General features: G+C 57.5%; 4 protein-coding genes across 7 annotated transcripts in view; 1 reads left to right on the forward strand and 3 right to left on the reverse strand.

Annotated features, from left to right (window-relative positions):
* Pc (pyruvate carboxylase) overlaps positions 1-12,630 on the forward strand; it is a 99,050-nt gene extending 86,420 nt beyond the window's left edge. For all 3 annotated transcript variants that reach the window (XM_013347878.2, XM_005351674.2, XM_013347877.2), the window contains 12 exons: positions 541-723; positions 8,265-8,409; positions 8,609-8,698; positions 8,786-9,007; positions 9,340-9,496; positions 9,898-10,138; positions 10,253-10,502; positions 10,691-10,935; positions 11,025-11,204; positions 11,287-11,535; positions 11,771-11,911; positions 11,989-12,630. In XM_013347878.2, coding sequence (XP_013203332.1) covers positions 541-723; positions 8,265-8,409; positions 8,609-8,698; positions 8,786-9,007; positions 9,340-9,496; positions 9,898-10,138; positions 10,253-10,502; positions 10,691-10,935; positions 11,025-11,204; positions 11,287-11,535; positions 11,771-11,911; positions 11,989-12,237 — 2,352 coding nt within the window. In that variant the 3' untranslated portion in view covers positions 12,238-12,630. The remainder of the gene's footprint in view (positions 1-540; positions 724-8,264; positions 8,410-8,608; positions 8,699-8,785; positions 9,008-9,339; positions 9,497-9,897; positions 10,139-10,252; positions 10,503-10,690; positions 10,936-11,024; positions 11,205-11,286; positions 11,536-11,770; positions 11,912-11,988) is intronic.
* Lrfn4 (leucine rich repeat and fibronectin type III domain containing 4) lies at positions 2,456-7,465 on the reverse strand. Its single transcript, XM_005351673.2, has 3 exons — positions 5,641-7,465; positions 3,818-5,176; positions 2,456-3,304 (listed from the first exon to the last, which is right to left on the reverse strand). The coding sequence occupies exons 2-3, from the start codon at positions 5,164-5,166 to the stop codon at positions 2,743-2,745; spliced, it is 1,911 nt and encodes a 636-aa protein (XP_005351730.1). The 5' UTR covers positions 5,167-5,176; positions 5,641-7,465; the 3' UTR covers positions 2,456-2,742.
* Positions 12,631-13,491: 861 nt separating the features above from the next.
* On the reverse strand, positions 13,492-16,577 carry Rce1 (Ras converting CAAX endopeptidase 1). 2 transcript variants are annotated; one of them, XM_005351676.2, is made up of 8 exons: positions 16,328-16,577; positions 16,097-16,199; positions 15,920-16,003; positions 15,605-15,683; positions 14,944-15,111; positions 14,758-14,829; positions 14,459-14,521; positions 13,492-14,265 (listed from the first exon to the last, which is right to left on the reverse strand). In XM_005351676.2, the coding sequence occupies exons 1-8, from the start codon at positions 16,510-16,512 to the stop codon at positions 14,030-14,032; spliced, it is 990 nt and encodes a 329-aa protein (XP_005351733.1). In that variant the 5' UTR covers positions 16,513-16,577; the 3' UTR covers positions 13,492-14,029. The 2 variants fall into 2 exon arrangements, with proteins under 2 accessions (XP_005351733.1, XP_005351734.1); XM_005351677.2 differs by having other exon boundaries at positions 13,493-14,265; positions 15,920-15,999; positions 16,328-16,404.
* Positions 16,578-16,674: 97 nt separating this feature from the next.
* C8H11orf80 (chromosome 8 C11orf80 homolog) overlaps positions 16,675-17,650 on the reverse strand; it is a 112,415-nt gene continuing 111,439 nt past the window's right edge. The window contains 1 exon segment of the mRNA XM_013347785.2: positions 16,675-17,083. Within this exon segment, the coding sequence (XP_013203239.1) occupies positions 16,737-17,083 (347 nt within the window). The 3' untranslated portion in view covers positions 16,675-16,736.

The raw sequence follows: 17,650 nt of genomic DNA on the forward strand, positions 1-17,650 counted from the left end.
TGGTGGCTCACAACCATCTGTAATGAGGTCTGGTGCCCTCTTCTGACCTGCAGACACACACAGACAGAATATTATATACACAATAAAAAAAAAAAGGAAAACAAACTAACCAAAGCCTTGCTTGGTCAGTCTGCCTGTCTCCTTGTCTTGCTTGTGACCCTATGGTTTGTGTGCTTCTGTCTGTCCCAGGGCAGATGTGCATATTGCTTGCTGCTCCTGGAATGAGGGTGGTCACAGAATGGGTCTGCAAGGAGGTAGAAGGTCTGTGGGATCTGGCCCCTTCCCACCTAGGCTGCTGACTGGGCTGTGCATGAACTAGGAGCCTTGGCAGGCATTTCCTCCACTATCCCCCCCCCCCTTGTTGCAGTTCATAGGACTCAGGACTGTGGTCTGGGTCTACTGGCAGAAGTAGGAACTTGACTGATCAGGGATGGGCTGTCTGGGTACCCTTGAACTCAGCCCTCCAGAGGTCATGCTGGGAGCCCAGTTTACTCCCAGTTTCCATCCCAGCCACTGACTTGGTTTTCCTTCTGGCGACAGGTTTTTCGGAGTGGTGAGGGCATGGGCATCCGCCTGGACAATGCCTCTGCCTTCCAGGGGGCTGTCATATCACCCCACTATGACTCTCTGCTTGTCAAAGTCATCGCCCACGGCAAAGACCACCCCACAGCTGCTACCAAGATGAGCAGAGCCCTGGCTGAGTTCCGTGTCCGAGGTGTAAAGGTGAGAGGTGCCTTCCGCTGCCTTTGCCCACAGTGGGTCCATGTGGTCATGTGCTAACAAGGGGCAGGTGTGCTGCCTGTCTTGTCCCTGCCTTGCTTTACTGAGATGGCTCTTAGCCTCAGTGGCACAGTAATCTCTTCTAGCTGTTCTCAGACTGCTGGGTCTCCGTCTTAAGCTGGATCCCTGAGCAAGAGCCCTGACAGATGAGGTCAGACCCTCTGCCAGTCCCAGCTCTCCTGGCCTGGCATCTGGAGCGGCAGATGCTTCAGAGTAACCAAGAAACATATGATGAGGGACAGGGCTCTGGCCACGGTGGCAGCCTGACAGCAAGGGCCTTGAGGTGCCCATTACCTCCTTGTGGGCTCTTTTTGTAACTAGTTTCTGCAGCTAGAGACAAATTCATAGCTGAGAAATGTTATTCTGCCCTTTGAAGCCAGCACCTGCTAACACATCCTGTGGGGCACCCTTGGGCCTGGGCTTAGACCCTCAGCCCCTGTTGAGTTCCTCCATTGGGTGTTTTGGCCATGTGGGCAGTCCTGGGTGCTGGCCTCCTCCTATTATGACCTCTTCCAGCCCTTGATTGCTGTTCAAGCTTGGTGGCTCATGGGCCCACTCTGACAGTGCTGTCCCTGTAGTGGCCAATCGTTTTTCTCACTGTCTATAGGTCCTGTCAGTGACAGTGGGCTCAAAGACCTTTTGGAAAATCTTGTGGAGAGAAGGGACGTTTTGAGCCTGTCCCGTGGGTGGGGCAGAGCAGCCTGTCTCCCATAGCTCATCTTGAGAGGGGTCAGTGCTTTCTAGATGCTGTTCAGAGCTCACAGGCTCTGTTGAAGTCCCTGTCACCCTGAGGGCAGAGGTATGCTGTAAAGTCAGCTCCCTACATCCTGGATTCACTGCCTCATGCTCTGGGGCCTGTCTCTCCTGTGGCTAACCAGGGATGAGAAGGGTCTTGGGGTACACATTGGGCTGTCCCCAGGTTTGAGGTTGTGCCCTGATACCTCTGCTTATTTTTTTCCACCCTTTATGCCAGGTACCCTGAGCCACACAACCTTACACAACTGTCCTATATCCCAGTGGGATCACGATCCCAGCATTCTCTTCCATGGGTGAGAGCAGGGATGGCAGGGCCCATGACCAAGGGAAGAGCAGCAGGATCTGGGGCCTGTCTGTCCCTTCCTGCCTACACCCTACCTTATGTCCGCCCTCTCCTACATGTCTCCCATCTCTCGCTTATTTCCCTCAAGGGCCTTAAACTAGCATTTCTCTAGGTCCTGCCCAAGTTGTTTTGGTGCCAGGAGACTGGGTGTGTAAGCTTGGCTGCAGCACACCGTGGACACACGGTAAAATGCTCCTCAGGCTGCATCCTCTGGGATGCCAGTGTCTACTGCACTTTCATTAAGCACAGGTGCCCACCCACGCAGGATGCATGCACGGGTGCCAATAGGTTGTGCGTCCCAGCCAGGCACCACCCCACCCAGCATACAGTTGTGAATCCTACAGCAGCTGGGTGGGCCATCTCACACAGGACCTTCCCGTCAGTCCTGGGCTCGTGCCTGCCTTCAGGCAGGGTTAGCAGACAGCATTTTTAAACTACTGCCCTGGGCTTCCCCACCTCTGCTGGGCCTGCCAGCTTTAACCGTGACACCTGTACTAGGCTGTGTGCCTCTAACAGCCTCCCTCCTTCCTGCCCTCCCAGGGACCAGCAGAATGAGAGCAAAGACCTACACCGAAATGTCCCCAACAATTTTATTATAAATAGAAACAAGACTCCCTCTTGGTGGCTGCAGCCCCTGCCTTGGTGGCTCTGAGCACCTGTTGGTGGGACCTGTCCCTTTAGTCTGGAGGCCAAAACCAAGGAAAGGGCTTGCTGTCCCACCAAGTACTTGGGGAGCCTGAGGTACTGAGGATAAAAAGCAGAGTGGGGCCCAGGGCCGTGCTGCCCACCCAGGCTGGGTGCTGCCACCTGGGCCCAACAGTGGCACTGCTCCTTCCTCAGGGCATGAGAGGCTGCCCTTCCTGTCACACCACACTCTCCTCCAGCCGCTCTGTACTGCCCCCCACGCCCCGGCACCCAGCTCCCAGCAGCCCCCCATGTACAGAGTGGCTCCGCCGGGCCCAGGCTCCTCCCAGGCGCCTAGCATACCCGTAGCACCCACCAGTGTCTCCCAGGTCCAGTGAACAGCTGCGCTGGGGACGGGGTGGAGGGCTCCGTGGTGGGTGGCTCTTGGGCATGGGGCTGGTGCCACCATTGGTCTGGGATTGGACATGGCTGAGTTTGAGTGGGAGGCGGCCATTCCCAGCTCCCCGGCCCCGAACCAGCAAGGCCACAGTGAAGACCAGTAAGGCAGCCACTAGGACTCCCCCCACTGCCACAGTCAGGGTCCCGCCCAATACATGGGCCTGTAGGGCATGGCACAGGGGTGTGGCTGGTAGTGTAGAGAAGTGGGCACAGCCCAGCAGTCTGGTGGCTGTGAGGTCGGAAGGCCCAGCAGCAGGTGACAGGGCCAGCAGGCAGAGGTCGTAGTCAGCACCAGGAACCAGGTGCTTCAGCAGGAAGTGGTGGCTGGAGGCTGGTACGATCCTGCAGGCAAGGGCAGGTGGTCAGAGCCCCAGGGTGGGGTACAGCCCCCTTTCCCATCTTTCATGTTTTCCCTACAGCTCCTCAGGCCTGTAAGACTCTGTCAACACAGGCCTGTGCTCCCTCAGGAAGGCAGAGACAATGACAAGCATCTGTGTGTGTCAGGGCAGACAGGTGTGTGCACTGAATAGGCCTCAGGCAATAGGAGTTGGGATGGGGTAGCACCAAGCAGAGACTGAAATACCCTAGGGTGGGGGGCAGGTGCTTCAGCAGATACCCAAGCTACTATTACTGATGGTCAGGAAGGCTGGTGCATACACAGCACACCTGAGACCCCTTATAAGCAGCTGCCCCCTTTCTCTGCCCCAGGCAGCAGGCCCAGCCATGCTCCAAAAGTTTAGAAGTAGAGGGGGAGCAGGTACAGGCCTGGAGGGGAACAGGCAGGACTTGGGGACAGAGGGTCAGCAGGGGGCACTGGGAACAAAGCAGGCTGAGGGCAAGTGCAGGCGTCCTCACCGGTAGATGAGGGTCTCATCCTCGCTGCTGTTGTACTGGATTTGGAACATCCACACTGGGTCAGCTGGCCGCCCTGGGCCCCAGCTCACCAGGCCAGAGGTGGCAGTCACCTCCGTTACTTGCACGACTGGCTCAGACTCTAAAGTCCCTTCGCCTTCGGCAGCAGTTCTAGCAGAAGCAGCAATGTCCGAGGGCCCGGGACGGCCTCCCTCAGCACTGGTGTTTCCACCATGGGGCAAGGCCAACACCCGGAGCTCTACTCGGGCTGTGGCCTCACCAGCAGGGTTAGTGGCGATGCAGGTATAGGCTCCTGCATCTCCTGCGCCTGTCACCCCAATCTCTAGGGTCCCGTTGGGGAAAGCCCAGGCTCGAGAGGAATTGCCAACCAGCCGGTCATCAGGCCCAACCCAATGCATGGTGGGCACAGGATCACCAAGGGCCCTGCATCGTAGAGTGGCCCGCTGGCCTTCTAGCACCCATAGGCGCTGTGTGTGGCGGGCAATCAGTGGAGGCTCACAGGAAAACTCTCCCTCTGGCACTGCCCAGAAGTAGCGGCCTGCCAGGGTTGGTGGAGAAGCGCAGGTTTCCAGGTCATCAGGCCGAGCCAGTCGCCGCAGCCACAGTAGCTCACAGTTGCAGTGCAGTGGGTTCCCGCTGAAGCTCAGCACGAGGGGGGAAGGGGAGGCCTCAGCGTCCCGACCGCGGGAGAAGAGTGGATCAGGCGCCAGGGTGGCCAGGCGGTTGGAGGTGAGGTCAAGGCGGGAGAGCTGGCTAAGCTGGGCAAAGACACCTGGGGGTAGTGCATCGATGAGGTTATGGTCCAGGTTAAGGGTATGCAGGGCAGGCATGGCACCTATGCCAGCCCAGGGAACCTGCCGGAGATTGTTATAGGACACGTCCAGGTCCTCCAGGCTGTCGAGGAAGTCATCAAAGGCCCCTGGCGCAATGCGGCCTAGCTGATTGCCACTGAGAATGAGGTGCTGCAGGTTGACAGGTCCCCGAAGGCTGCTGCTGCCCAGCTCCACCAGCCTGTTGCCATCCAGGTGCAATGAGCGCAGGCTCTCCAGGTCCCCAAAGGAGCGGGCCCCGATGCGGGTGATGGCATTTCGAGACAATGTTAAGTCCACCAGCCCTGTCATGTTGCGGAAGTCAGGTGGTCCCAAGGCCTGGATGAAGTTGTCAGCTAGGCGCAGTTCAACTGTGCGCCGGTCCACGTTGGGTGGCACAAACAGCAGGCCTCGGTGGGCACAAAGGGTGCTGAGCGACTCCGACAGGTTCTGGCACACGCAGGGCAGCGGGCAAGCGGCAGCTCCACTGGCCAGCAGCAGCAATAGGAGCGGCGGGGCCATGGTGAGCGCCCTGTGGGAAAGGGCCACAGCCCCAGGCACAGGTGGGGTTAAGGCAAGTGCCCACTTGTGCCTAGGGCACGGTCCCAGGAACCAGTTTCTTGAGTCTGGGCTGGGAAGGGTTGGGTAAGAGGCTCAAGGAGGACCCCAGGGAGAAAAGATGGCTGGGGCTGCTGGCTCAGGCCCCCAAGAGTAAAGGTCACATTTCCCAAGCAGTTGAAGAGAGTCCAGGTACCAGGGACAAGGTGAGGCATGAGGCAGGAAGTGGAGGAGGGCCAAGAGCAGGGAGGGTCCCGGAACTTCCTTCGGGCATCCTCGGAATGGCCAGCCCCCTCCCCCCTCCGCGCCTTCCCCTTCGTGGCTGAGGACTGCGTGTCCGTGTCCCCCCCTCCCCATCCAAATCCCTGCCGTGGACTGTGGCTCCTTCCCGGGCCGGCCACCCACTGTACCCTGCCCGGACGGGGGAGGGGGGCTCACCTGGTGTCCGTCGCTCAGGGGGCGCGGGCCGGCCTCCCCGCGGGCCCAGCCGGCCTCTGCCGACTCCAGGCCGCTCTCTCGCCGGGGGGAGGCCCAGCCCGCCAGCCGCGCGCCCTCCGGCCCATGGCGCTCGGGCCCTCGGCCCAGGCTCTCTCGGCTCCCGACACCTTTTCTCCGTGCCGTTCGCGGCGGCGGTGGCGGCGACAGGCAGGCGGGTGCGCGCGGGCGGACACGCGCGCCGCGGACACGCACGTGGAGGGCGGGCCGGGAGGGGCACGGGGATCCACCCGGGCCCTAGCCCGGCTCCCGAGGTCACGGGGACACGCGGCCACTGCAGCGCCCCACGGGTGGCACCTAGTCACGCCCGAGGCTCGGCCAGGCCCGCCGCGCTGCCCCTCAGCGCTGCTGCAGCGCACTCACCCTGGCACGGGCGCGCACCCCCGGCCACCCTGGCGCCCAAGCATCCTGCACCGCTCAGGCAGGCGCCGCGGTTCTGCAGACAACCAGACAAAGCGCCAGCTCGCAGGCCCCTTCACCATCTCCCGGAGACGGGTCTTTGTCACATGTCTCTGGGCACCCTCCCCAACACGCCCACATATGCCCACACACCCACACGTCCCCGCACCCACAGGCAGGGCCGGGCGCAAACCCGCACAGTTGCTGGGACCCTCGCGTTCACAGACGTACACTGAAGGTCACAACCGTTCTGCATCACCGAGTCACGTGAAGGATCCCCCCCACAGGCCCGGGCCCTGGGGGCTCGGGTGGCGCCCCCAGCAAGGCTTCTGCGGGTGGGGCCTGAGGGCTAGGCCACGGGACCGCCGTTGCGCCCCGCCCCACCGCGCCCCTCCCTTCTCTACTCGGTCCCCCTCCCGCCCTGCCCGGCACTCCCCAGCCAACCGGCCTCTGCCTCCAGCCCGATTGGTCTGCTCCGCGCGGTTTCCCAGCAGGCTGGCGGTGGCACGCTGTTTGAAGCTGTGCGTCAGTGGCCCTCTCCGTGTCGTTGCTCCGCCTCGCCGCCCCCCCCCCGCCCGCCCCACTCCCGCGGGTCTTCTTAAGAAGTATGGCCCGAATGGCCAAGGATGTGAAGTGGCCTCAGAGCCCAGGCTTGGGTGAGTGCTGAGGTTGGGTATCGCGGTTCTTGTCTCCACCGTCAGGAGTGGTTCACCGAGTTGGCATTCAAGTTGTCACCTCTTACGGGCGCGTCTCCTTGCCCTTAGGCTACCTGGGTCCCTTCTTCCTATTCCTCTCCCTTCATACCTGAGTCTCAGGAGAGCATGGGTGGCAGGAATGCAGGGAGATAGAGGCTGGATTCTAGTCCTGTGCAGCCTTGAGCGAGCTTCTGGTGGAGACCCAGGGCTGTTAATTGCCTGTATTATTCACACCTAAGGGAGTAGGAAACCGCACAGCTTGAGGGGCTTAAGTTCTTGCAGCTGGAAGCCACTGCCTGATTGTTGCTGCTGGGACACTTTTGCAAAACAATTCTGATCAGCTCTGACGTGAGGCGGCGTCAGATACTTTTTCTTCCCCTAAAGAGTTTCTTTCACTCCAAACATACACGAGTTCTAGCATCTGCCATGTGTTGCCCTGTGCTGGGAGCCAGGTGGTTTCTGGCTCTGTTCCTACCACTATGGAGCTTTCAGTAGAGGCAATGGTGGCTGGCTCTTGATCCATCTCCTGTGCAGCCTTGGGGGCGTCAGCTGCTCTGGTCCCTATTGCTGGTGGGCAAGGCACCCCAACTTGTCCAGTCTGTTGGGCAAAGGTGGCAGTGTTGAAGCAGCTCAGGGGAAAGGTGTGGACTGAGCAGAAGGGATTAAGAGTTTAGGGTTTGGGGGCTGGAGAGATGGCTCAGCGATTAAGAGCATTGACTGCTCTTCCAGAGGACCCAGGATCAATTCCAAGCACCCACATGGGAGCTCACGACTGTCTGTAACTCCAAGATCTGATACCCTCACATAGACATAAGTGCAGGCAAAACACCAATGCACATAAAAATAAATTTAAAAAAAGTTCAGGGTTTGTCATGGGACAGGGGTCCATTGTGTCCAGTCACAGAGGAATGGGGAAGCCAGGGTATAAGGCAGGCATCCATCTACCAGATAACTGGGGAGCACAGGATGCAGGGCTCCATGAGGGATGTGGAGATGCTGGCTGCCATTCCACCTGGCTCCAAAGAGAGGCTGTCACGGGAGCAGGTCCAGATCAGAGCATCCTAAGGACAGTGGCGTGTGAGAAGTGAAGGGTAGAGGAAGAGGAGGTCAGGGAGGAGAGTCAAGGTGGGAACTGTTAGCAAGATGCTGCGAGACACTGTTGGAATTAGGAAGAGTTGTTGCCACGGTAATAGGGTCACGAGACTGGCAGGGGTTAAAGGGTGATATGTGTGCTAATAGTACAGAAGCACTTAGGTTCTAGGCCATGGGGGAGGTGTTAGATCTTAGTTTGTAGACCCAAGAGGGGTGGCACTGGCATATGTTCTGGGGTGAGCAAAGGTGGAGGGTGTGCATCTAGCCTCTGGCAGCTCCAGGGATTGCCCGACTGATGGTGAGATTGGGAGCTGCAGTGCTCCAAGGTTGTGTCTTCCCTCCCTCGAGCTGCACAGTGACCCCTCTGCCTTTGTCTTGCAGACCAACATCCCCTTCTTGCAGAATGTGCTCAACAACCAGCAGTTCCTAGCAGGCACTGTGGACACCCAGTTCATTGATGAGAACCCTGACCTCTTCCAGCTGCGGCCTGCACAGAACCGAGCCCAGAAGCTGCTACATTACCTCGGTCTGCCCACCCTTCTCCCTCCTGACTGTTCCTCGTCTCCCACTCCATAGCCCCGCCCTTGTGGTCCTGTACCTCCACATGGCCCTCAATAGGTTTCTGCTGCCTGGACCTAAGAGGCCTGGGTGTTCTGGGGGAGAGTCTCTATCCCAAGCCTACCTACTCACAGCTGCCCTTGATGTACTGCCCACTTCCTTCCCAGGACATGTCATGGTGAATGGCCCCAGCACTCCACTCCCTGTCAAGGTCAGTCCCAGCCCTGTGGACCCTGTTGTTCCTACAGTGCCTATAGGTAGGTGAGATCCCTTTTTACCAACCCAAGGATGTAATGTCTGATTGCTACCTACAGGATAGGCATTGATGTTCTTGTCTGCTCTAGGTCCACCCCCAGCTGGCTTCAGAGACATCCTTCTGCGAGAGGGGCCAGAGGGCTTTGCCCGAGCTGTGCGGAATCACCAGGGGCTGCTGCTGATGGACACAACCTTCCGGGATGCCCACCAGTCACTGCTGGCCACTCGAGTGCGCACACATGATCTCAAAAAGATTGCGCCCTATGTTGCCCACAGCTTCAACAGGCTCTTCAGCATGGAGAACTGGGGAGGTAGCTGGAGGAGGGCTGGGATGTTGGACAGTGCTAGCAGGAATGGAGTGCCCAACGCAGAAGGCCAGGACACTAGGGACAGAGAGATGCTGACAGAGAGACAGCAGCCGGCTCCTGCTGGAAAAAGCCTAGTGCTTGAGGCTGCAGGACTGGGGTGTAGGCCCTGTCCTGGGTAGTTTGAGGGCAGCGGGGAGCTCATCAATGCTTGCAGGATCTCAGATGAGCCTGAGTATCCCAGAGCATCCGTGGAGGGAGAGGCGGGGGGCTGGGAGTGAGGGAGCCATGGAGGGTCCTTGTGACATGTGGAGTGACCAGTCTCTGTTCTTGCCCAGGAGCCACATTCGATGTTGCCATGCGCTTCTTATATGAGTGCCCCTGGAGGCGGCTGCAGGAGCTGCGGGAGCGCATCCCCAACATCCCCTTCCAGATGCTCCTGCGGGGGGCCAATGCCGTGGGCTACACCAATTACCCTGACAATGTGGTCTTCAAGTGAGCCTGGGTTGGCTGGGACCACACAGCAGTGGGCTCCAAAGTGTCTTTGACTACGCCCTATGGGGACCAAACACAAAATTGCAGAGGCATATCAGGCAGGGCTTCTGGGTCTCCATGGCAGCAAACACTGAGGGAGATGACTTGTCCCAGGAATCACAGTGTGGAACTGGGGTTGGAACCCAGGCCACCACGCCTTTGCCAAGAATCTCACTAACCCTCCAGGCTCAGGCTGGACACCTCTGCCAGTGACTGTCACCCCTCCTGGCCCAGGCTGGCCTGGAAAAGGCCTTGTTTACCCTTTGAAGCCCCTACTCCTGCCAGGCCAGACTTCATCCCCTGGGGGCTGGGAGCTAGAAAAGGAAGTGCAGGAAGGATTCACCTGTTTTCTTACCTGCCAGGTTCTGTGAGGTGGCCAAAGAGAATGGTATGGACATCTTCCGAATCTTTGACTCCCTCAACTACTTGCCAAACATGCTGCTAGGCATGGAAGCAGCGGGCAGTGCTGGGGGCGTGGTGGAAGCTGCCATCTCGTACACCGGTGATGTGGCTGACACCAGCCGCACTAAATACACGCTGGAGTACTACATGGGCTTAGCTGAAGAACTGGTGCGAGCTGGCACCCACATCCTGTGCATCAAGGTGCCAAGGCTGCTTGCCTATCTCTTTCTCTCACCCTCCCCACCATACCCACCATGGCCTGCAGCACAGAAACACATCCCATCCCTCCTCACCATGTTTCTTTCTCCTTTTTAGGACATGGCAGGGCTACTGAAGCCTGCGGCCTGCACCATGCTGGTCAGCTCCCTCCGGGACCGATTCCCTGACCTCCCGCTGCACATCCACACCCATGACACCTCAGGAGCAGGCGTAGCGGCCATGCTGGCCTGTGCACAAGCTGGGGCTGATGTTGTGGATGTGGCAGTAGACTCCATGTCTGGAATGACGTCACAGCCCAGCATGGGGGCCCTGGTGGCCTGTACCAAGGGGACTCCTCTGGACACAGGTAGGATGGAAGAGCCCGTGGCCACGCCCCTCTCAAAGCTGTATTCGCAAATAACCCCAGCAGAGTCTGGGACACACAGAATCAGATGCCTCACTCTGCTCCCACCCAAATTTGAGATGGGATCTGGGCTAGCCCCGAGTCCTGGAAGGAGCCCCTGCCAAGCTCTCCTAACTCTAGCTTCCCTACAGGGGTACCCCTGGAGCGTGTGTTTGACTACAGCGAGTACTGGGAAGGGGCTCGGGGGCTCTATGCAGCTTTTGATTGCACGGCTACCATGAAGTCTGGCAACTCAGATGTGTATGAGAATGAGATCCCAGGGGGCCAATACACCAACCTACACTTCCAGGCCCACAGCATGGGGCTTGGCTCCAAGTTCAAAGAGGTCAAGAAGGCCTATGTGGAGGCTAACCAGATGCTGGGGGACCTCATCAAGGTGAGAGAGGCTCTTATCTAATGGCCCTGCACACTGCACTCCTGCCTCTGTGCCTAGCATTCTTATTACCAGAGATCTTTTCTCTTCAGGTGACACCATCCTCCAAGATTGTGGGTGACCTGGCCCAATTCATGGTGCAGAATGGGTTAAGCCGGGCAGAGGCTGAAGCTCAGGCAGAAGAGCTGTCCTTCCCCCGCTCTGTGGTGGAATTCCTGCAGGGCTACATTGGGATCCCCCATGGGGGTTTCCCTGAGCCCTTCCGCTCTAAGGTAGGGACGGTGCCTTAGGATGTGAGACAGGTACCGAGTATAAGAACCTGGCCTGACCCTCACCCTCTGCTTTGCTCCTCAGGTGCTAAAGAACCTGCCAAGAGTGGAGGGGCGGCCTGGAGCCTCCCTCCCTCCCCTGAACCTGCAGGAGCTAGAGAAGGACCTGATTGAGCGGCATGGGGAGGAGGTGACCCCAGAGGATGTTCTCTCTGCAGCCATGTACCCTGATGTCTTTGCCCAGTTCAAAGACTTCACGGCCACCTTTGGTCCTCTGGATAGCCTCAATACCCGCCTCTTTCTTCAAGGACCCAAAATTGCAGAGGAGTTTGAGGTCAGTGGTTCTTGTGTTTGTCCACACTCAGCCCCAAGCACTACAGAAGCCCTGCCAGACAGCCCAGACTCGGTTCTGACAGCCTTGTGGACTTTAGAGCAGAAACAGTCCTTGTGTGACCAGAGGCTAGGCCTTTACACATGGAACTAAGATCGAGGTTGTATGACTTACTTCCCTTGTCGGAACCCAGGGCCTGCTCCCGACTCTCCCCAGATTTGACCTACCTTTTCTGCAGGTGGAACTGGAACGGGGCAAGACACTGCACATCAAAGCCCTGGCAGTGAGTGATCTGAACCGGGCTGGCCAGAGGCAGGTTTTCTTTGAACTCAATGGGCAACTTCGGTCCATTCTGGTTAAGGACACCCAGGCAATGAAGGTACAGTACCCTCAGGGCCAACCAGGTGGCTGGGCTGGGCCTGACCTGCTGTCTCGTGTCATCTGTCTTGTTTGCAGGAGATGCACTTCCATCCCAAGGCTCTGAAGGATGTGAAGGGCCAAATCGGGGCCCCTATGCCTGGGAAGGTCATAGACATCAAGGTGGCAGCAGGAGCCAAGGTGGTTAAGGGCCAACCCCTCTGTGTGCTCAGTGCCATGAAGATGGAGACTGTGGTGACTTCGCCCATGGATGGCACTATCCGCAAGGTTCACGTGACCAAGGACATGACACTGGAAGGCGATGACCTCATCCTAGAGATTGAGTGATCTTGCTTCAGAGTGGCAGCCTGGCCAACCCTACCCCAAACCTCCCAACAGAAGCTGTGCAGCCAGGGCAGGCCCAGGCCAGCCGGTACCTGAGGGCAGGAAGGCCAGGCCCTTGAGGTCCTGTCCCAGGGTACAGCACACACTACCTGCAATGGTCCATTCCCTTCGGTCATTTGTCCTTTCCTTATGGACAGGCAGTTGCTCATGTTCTCATCTCTTGCCAAATAAGGGGCTGCTCCTATGGGAGACTACAGGTGTACAGCTGGTGGCTTTGGGACCTAGGGGAGGTGGTTTAGGGGTTCTACCTCTGGGGGTAGGGGGAAGACCTAATTCGCAGGTCCTGGGAAATTTGCTCAATAAAAGTGGCCTTCCCTTGCCCTCCACACTAGGTCATGACAGTCTACACCATCTCTAGTGCTGTCTCCAACCCAGGGCAGTGTGGGTGGGGTTCTCTCAAATTCCCATGGGATCTAGGTCAAATCTGTTTTACTTAAGAAAAAAAAAGAAAGAAAGAAAACTTCCTGGATCTCAGGAAAGTGGACGCCTGCAGCCTGTCTGCCCAGTGTTCTCAGGATCCTGGCACCTGACTTTGGGAGAGAACAAGTCAGTGGGCCTAGGCTGCATCCTCTCTGGACCCCAAGATCTAAATGTTCTATCTACCCCCTCACCTCCCTAGTGCCAGCTTCTACATAGGCTGGAGGTGAGAGGCGCTCTTCAGGGAGGCACTGGGGAATGAGTACATACCTGTTTTCTCTCAGGCACCAGCTCTAGGGACCCGGTTTCAGGACAATCCTGAATGTGGGAGACTTAAAAGGCTACAGGAAAACAACCACTCCAGAGCAATGAGCAGGGAGAAGCGGGGGGCCCTAAAGAACCTTGAGTTGCTGTGTTGCTTGGCAGAGTCCTTGCCACTCTCAGTGCTGTGACCTTTGTCCTGGGTGCAGCAGAGGGACAGCAGTCCAGTAGAACCAGAAACCACTACTCCTGGGAGGCAGAGGAGCAGCCTCTGTGCTCTGGACCTACATCCCAGTGTAGAATGAGGCTCTGGAGCCACCCTCCACCAGCTCTTAGGACACAGATCAGAGCTGTGGGTCTTACTCCCTGACCTCAATAGCAAAGGTGCAGGCCCCACGATGGGCTGGGCTGGGTTCCCACCTGGTACCTGACAGGCACAGGAGCTCAGGAGAGAGTGAACACAGCCTTGGCAGTTAAAGGCTCCACCCCATCCTCTGCTGTTGGAACCTGCTTGCCAGGCTCACCTGCCCAGGTTAGCAGTGTTCAAAGTAGCCAAGAGGAGTGTACATACTGCAGTAGTATAGTGTAGGCCTGAGTCCTCACCAAGATCCAAGTACATGGACTCCCAAAGGTTCAAGACAATGTTACCCAAGTTAAATCTCTTTAATATCCCAATACAAAGTCTTGATGCAAAAAGACAATGAGAAAACCCTGGGAAGTTGGGAGGGTTTTATAAATAAACCCACTGAGCAGCTCTCCGGGGGGGAAGGGGAGCAAAGAGAAGCAGCAGTCCAAAGAGGGAGTGCACAGCTCCTAGGATTTCTCCCTGTCCCCTCATGTCCAGCTGCTCCTCAACCCCTCTGTCAGAGAGGCTGTACCCTTTGGATATCTGCTACTTTCTCTTGGTCCCTGGGGTTCAACTAGCTCTGGCTTCAATCCCCTACAAAAATTCCTGAGATCTCGGGGACCCCAGCCAGCCCTGTCCTCGCAGTAACCCTTGATAAGGAAGAGCTGGAGAGCCCGTCAGAGTTCACTCGAGTGTACACAAGAGTGATGGTCAGGAGCACAGTAGGGTCTCTGAGGCTCCTGTTCGTTCCAAAAGCACACAAAGGGGAAGGCTGCCGTAGAGCTTGGGGTCCGTCAGGGGCTGAAGCAGAAGCAGGAAGAGTCCCACACCAAGAGCATAGCCTGCCAGCAGTGGCCACTTCTGTGGATGCTCCAGGGCTGCGCACACAGCAGGGAAGCCCATGTAGTTGCAGAAGGAGTGGCAAAGAACTGGCCCTATCAGGTGTCCTGGAGAGGGAGATGGTGTCACATGAGACGGCCCACCACTTCTGACCCCCATGTCATAATCTTTCAAATCTTAAAAAGCTGAGGGCCCTGGCTCAGTCTGCTTCAAGGACTGTGCTAGAAGAAACTGTCACATTCACAGTACCCCCTACAGTACCCCCTTCTCCCACCCTCATCTGGGGCCCCGAGGACCAACCTGTGCGGATGAAGAGGAAAGCTGTGTAAGCACCGAAGACAGCAGTGTAGGAGAACTGGAACGCTGAAGACAGAAGCTGCGAGTGACTACACCTGATGCCCACCCTGCTCCAGCCCTGCACATCCAGAGACCACCCTTTCCCCTTTGACAGTGGCTGTTCTCTGTACCCCATCTCCCATGACCAATGGTCCCCACTCAACATTTATAGCCCCGTGTTTCCAGCTCTTTCTGTAGAGTGGCTGTCAGGCATATCATAACACCCAGCCCCTAGCTGTGCCAAGCAAGCTCCCCAGGCTCACCTGCAGACAAGAAGATACTCCCCACACTGCTTTGGCGGAAACGTAGCTGCTCAATAATGTGATGAAAATGGGCTGGGAGGAAAGTGAAAACCACATCACATTCCTCTGGCCTGCTATCTAGCTCACCCCAAGCCCCATTTTCAGCCCTCATGCTGGGAACATCTTTACTGGACCAGTTAGACTCACCAACTCCAAAAAAGAGCGGGCAGGTGAACACAGCAGGGCCCAGACCTGTGCATGGCGCTAACATGGGCAGCATACAAGCCCGGAACACCAGCTCCTCTGTCAAGGGTGCAATAACTTGGTTTCGTAGCCAGCGCATGTCTGTGAGGCAGCGGGCCCAAGAGCGAGGGGCTAGGGTAAATTCAGGATAAATAATGAGTGCCTAGTTACTAAAAAGAGGGACCTTACCACCCGGGGGCCTCTCCCACAGAATTATTCTGGCCAAACTCAGGTCAGGAACCCTGAGAATCAGAATGGGGAAGGGAACAAATCTCAGCACACATACTCACAATGTCTTGAGATATAGTTGACAATGGTAAGGGAAAGGGACAGTAGATGAGGGAGTCGGTAAATTTAACCAAGGCCAGTCTGGGGAAGCCAAGGATGGAAAAGCAGGGGAAAGTGCTTCTGACCCAAATCAAGTACTGTTTTGGGTCCTGAAATACTCCTTGAGTATCACAAATTTACAAGGTACCCAGCAATATGATCCACTTTACTGGTGAAGAAACACACCCAGAGAGGTGACACCTCGCCTCTTCAGTCCAGGTCACAGCATCTCACTGACTCCTTTCCCCAGTGTCCTGCACTGCCTGTGCCTACCTTTTCCTCAGTCTTGAAGACTCACCCAGGACAACCTTCAGCCCATCTGTCAGGTCACACGGGCAATCCATAGAGAGCTGCATCAGTGGGCCCAGGAAAAGGATCTGGGGGCAGAAAGACGATCAAATGAAAGACTCACCACAACCCAATGACCTTGCTCACATAGTGCCCTTGGTCAGCCTCAGGACCAAGTTTCCTGAGTTCCAGGATTTCCCAGTCATGCACACCAGGGGGCTCAAGGGTCATATCACAATTCCTGTCTGCCAACCTCCAAGACTGGACGCAAGGGCATTTCATTACACTAGTGAACACAGGGTAGGAAAAAGGAACCAGGACTCACCATAGTTAGCAGCAGCGGCAGCAGAGCTGCTGGGAAAATGCCCTCCAGCCTGAAGCCCATCAGGGTGAGCAGTGATGTGCCTGGCTGAGCCACAGGAAAGGGGGCATCAGTGATGTTCCCTCCCACAAAAACCTTGGATTCTTTCCCTGCTTGCCCTGTGCCCCGCCTCCTTCGCACCTGGATGCCGGTGAGTTCCCGCCAGAGTAGCACGCAGAGAGGGGACAGGCTGGAGACCACCAGGACACTGGTGAAACGCCGCTTGATGACAGCAGGGTGGTCCCTAGGAAGGATCAGTAAGTTCAGGGGGCCTGTAGCAGCCACTTGCCAATGCGGCCCCACCCCCGTACGGCCCAAGCCCCGCCCACAACCCCGCCTCGCGGATTCCGGCCGCGCGCGCAGCCCCCGCACCTGGGCAGCTCGCTCTTCCACACGTAGAGGCTGCCCACGTAGGAGCAGGCGAGGCTGAAGCAGGAGAACACAGACACCCAGCAGCACAGCCCCGGGCCCGGGCCGCTCAGCGCGGTTGACTCGGGCTGCCGCTCAGGCCGCGATACCGACAGTAGGCGCAGTCCGTCCCCGCCCAGCGCCGCCATCACGCCCGGACCCGTGGCGCGCGGCAGTGACGTATCTGCGTGGATGACGTCAGGAGGCGGCGCGAGCTGCCGGTGGCCCCGAGGTGTCCCTCCCCTTGCACCATAGCAGTGACTCTGTGCTTGGAGCAGCTTTATTGAACTCTAGAAGGCACGACACACGTGTTCCGGGCGCGTTGGCCCGCTGGGATCCTCAGTAGCGGACGTTTAGAACCTGCGTCCCGGACTCAGCCACTCTGACAGATTGGAGACCTCTTGCAGCCACAAGTCCTGCGGGAGCAGAGGACACAGTGGTGAGGACCCAGCGGCAGCAGCCCAGGCTGCCACCCGCCCTGCGCTCGCCGCGGTACCTCCAGGCCGCCCGCAGGGCTCGCTGCATCTGGCGCCAGGGCTCTGCTTTGGGCCGCTCGGGCCGGCGATCCTCTGGCATTGGGGGAGGCCTCAGTGGGCTCGTGGTGGCGTGCGGCGCACTCTGGAGGGCTCGGATCCCTGGCGGAGCACAGAGCTTGCGATTCTTCCCTGCCCAGGCTGGGGCTTCTCTTGAGCTTCTTGTTTTCTGCTTGCCCGCTGCTCTCTAGGAGGAGAAAAGTCCATTTCAAATCTTGCTCCCGCAGCCTTGTGCTAGTGCTGCAGAGTCTTGAGGCAGGGGAGCTGGGCGTGGGCATAGTTATAAATGAATTCTCCCACTCCATCCTTCCAGATGAAATCTTTCAAACTCCTGCCTTCCGTAACTACCTCCCCCCACCCGTCTTAGCTGGACTTTGATGGAGGGCATTAGTAACACCCTCCACCCCCGATTGTGTAGTATGAATTCCTAGCTCCGATTGCTTCGGGCAGAAAGCAACTCATTCTGGTGTTGTACTAGGCAGCTGCTACAGTTGCAGCCTTTTGTTACTGATATTTAAACAGGCTGTCACCTAACTAAGGCTGGCCTTAAACTGATCGCCCTGCTTCAGTGTCCCAAGCCCTGGGATCACAGACGTGAGTCAGCTTGCTTTAGCCAGTGCTTCTTAACCTGTGGGTCGCGACCCCTTTGCATTGAACAGCCCTGTTACAGGAGTTGCAAATCAGATATTACGATTAATAACAGAAGCAAAACTACAATTATGAAGTAGCAATGAAAATAATTTTATGGTTTTTT

This window comes from Microtus ochrogaster, chromosome 8 (genome assembly GCF_000317375.1).
Source record: "Microtus ochrogaster isolate Prairie Vole_2 chromosome 8, MicOch1.0, whole genome shotgun sequence".
NCBI lineage: Eukaryota > Metazoa > Chordata > Mammalia > Rodentia > Cricetidae > Microtus > Microtus ochrogaster.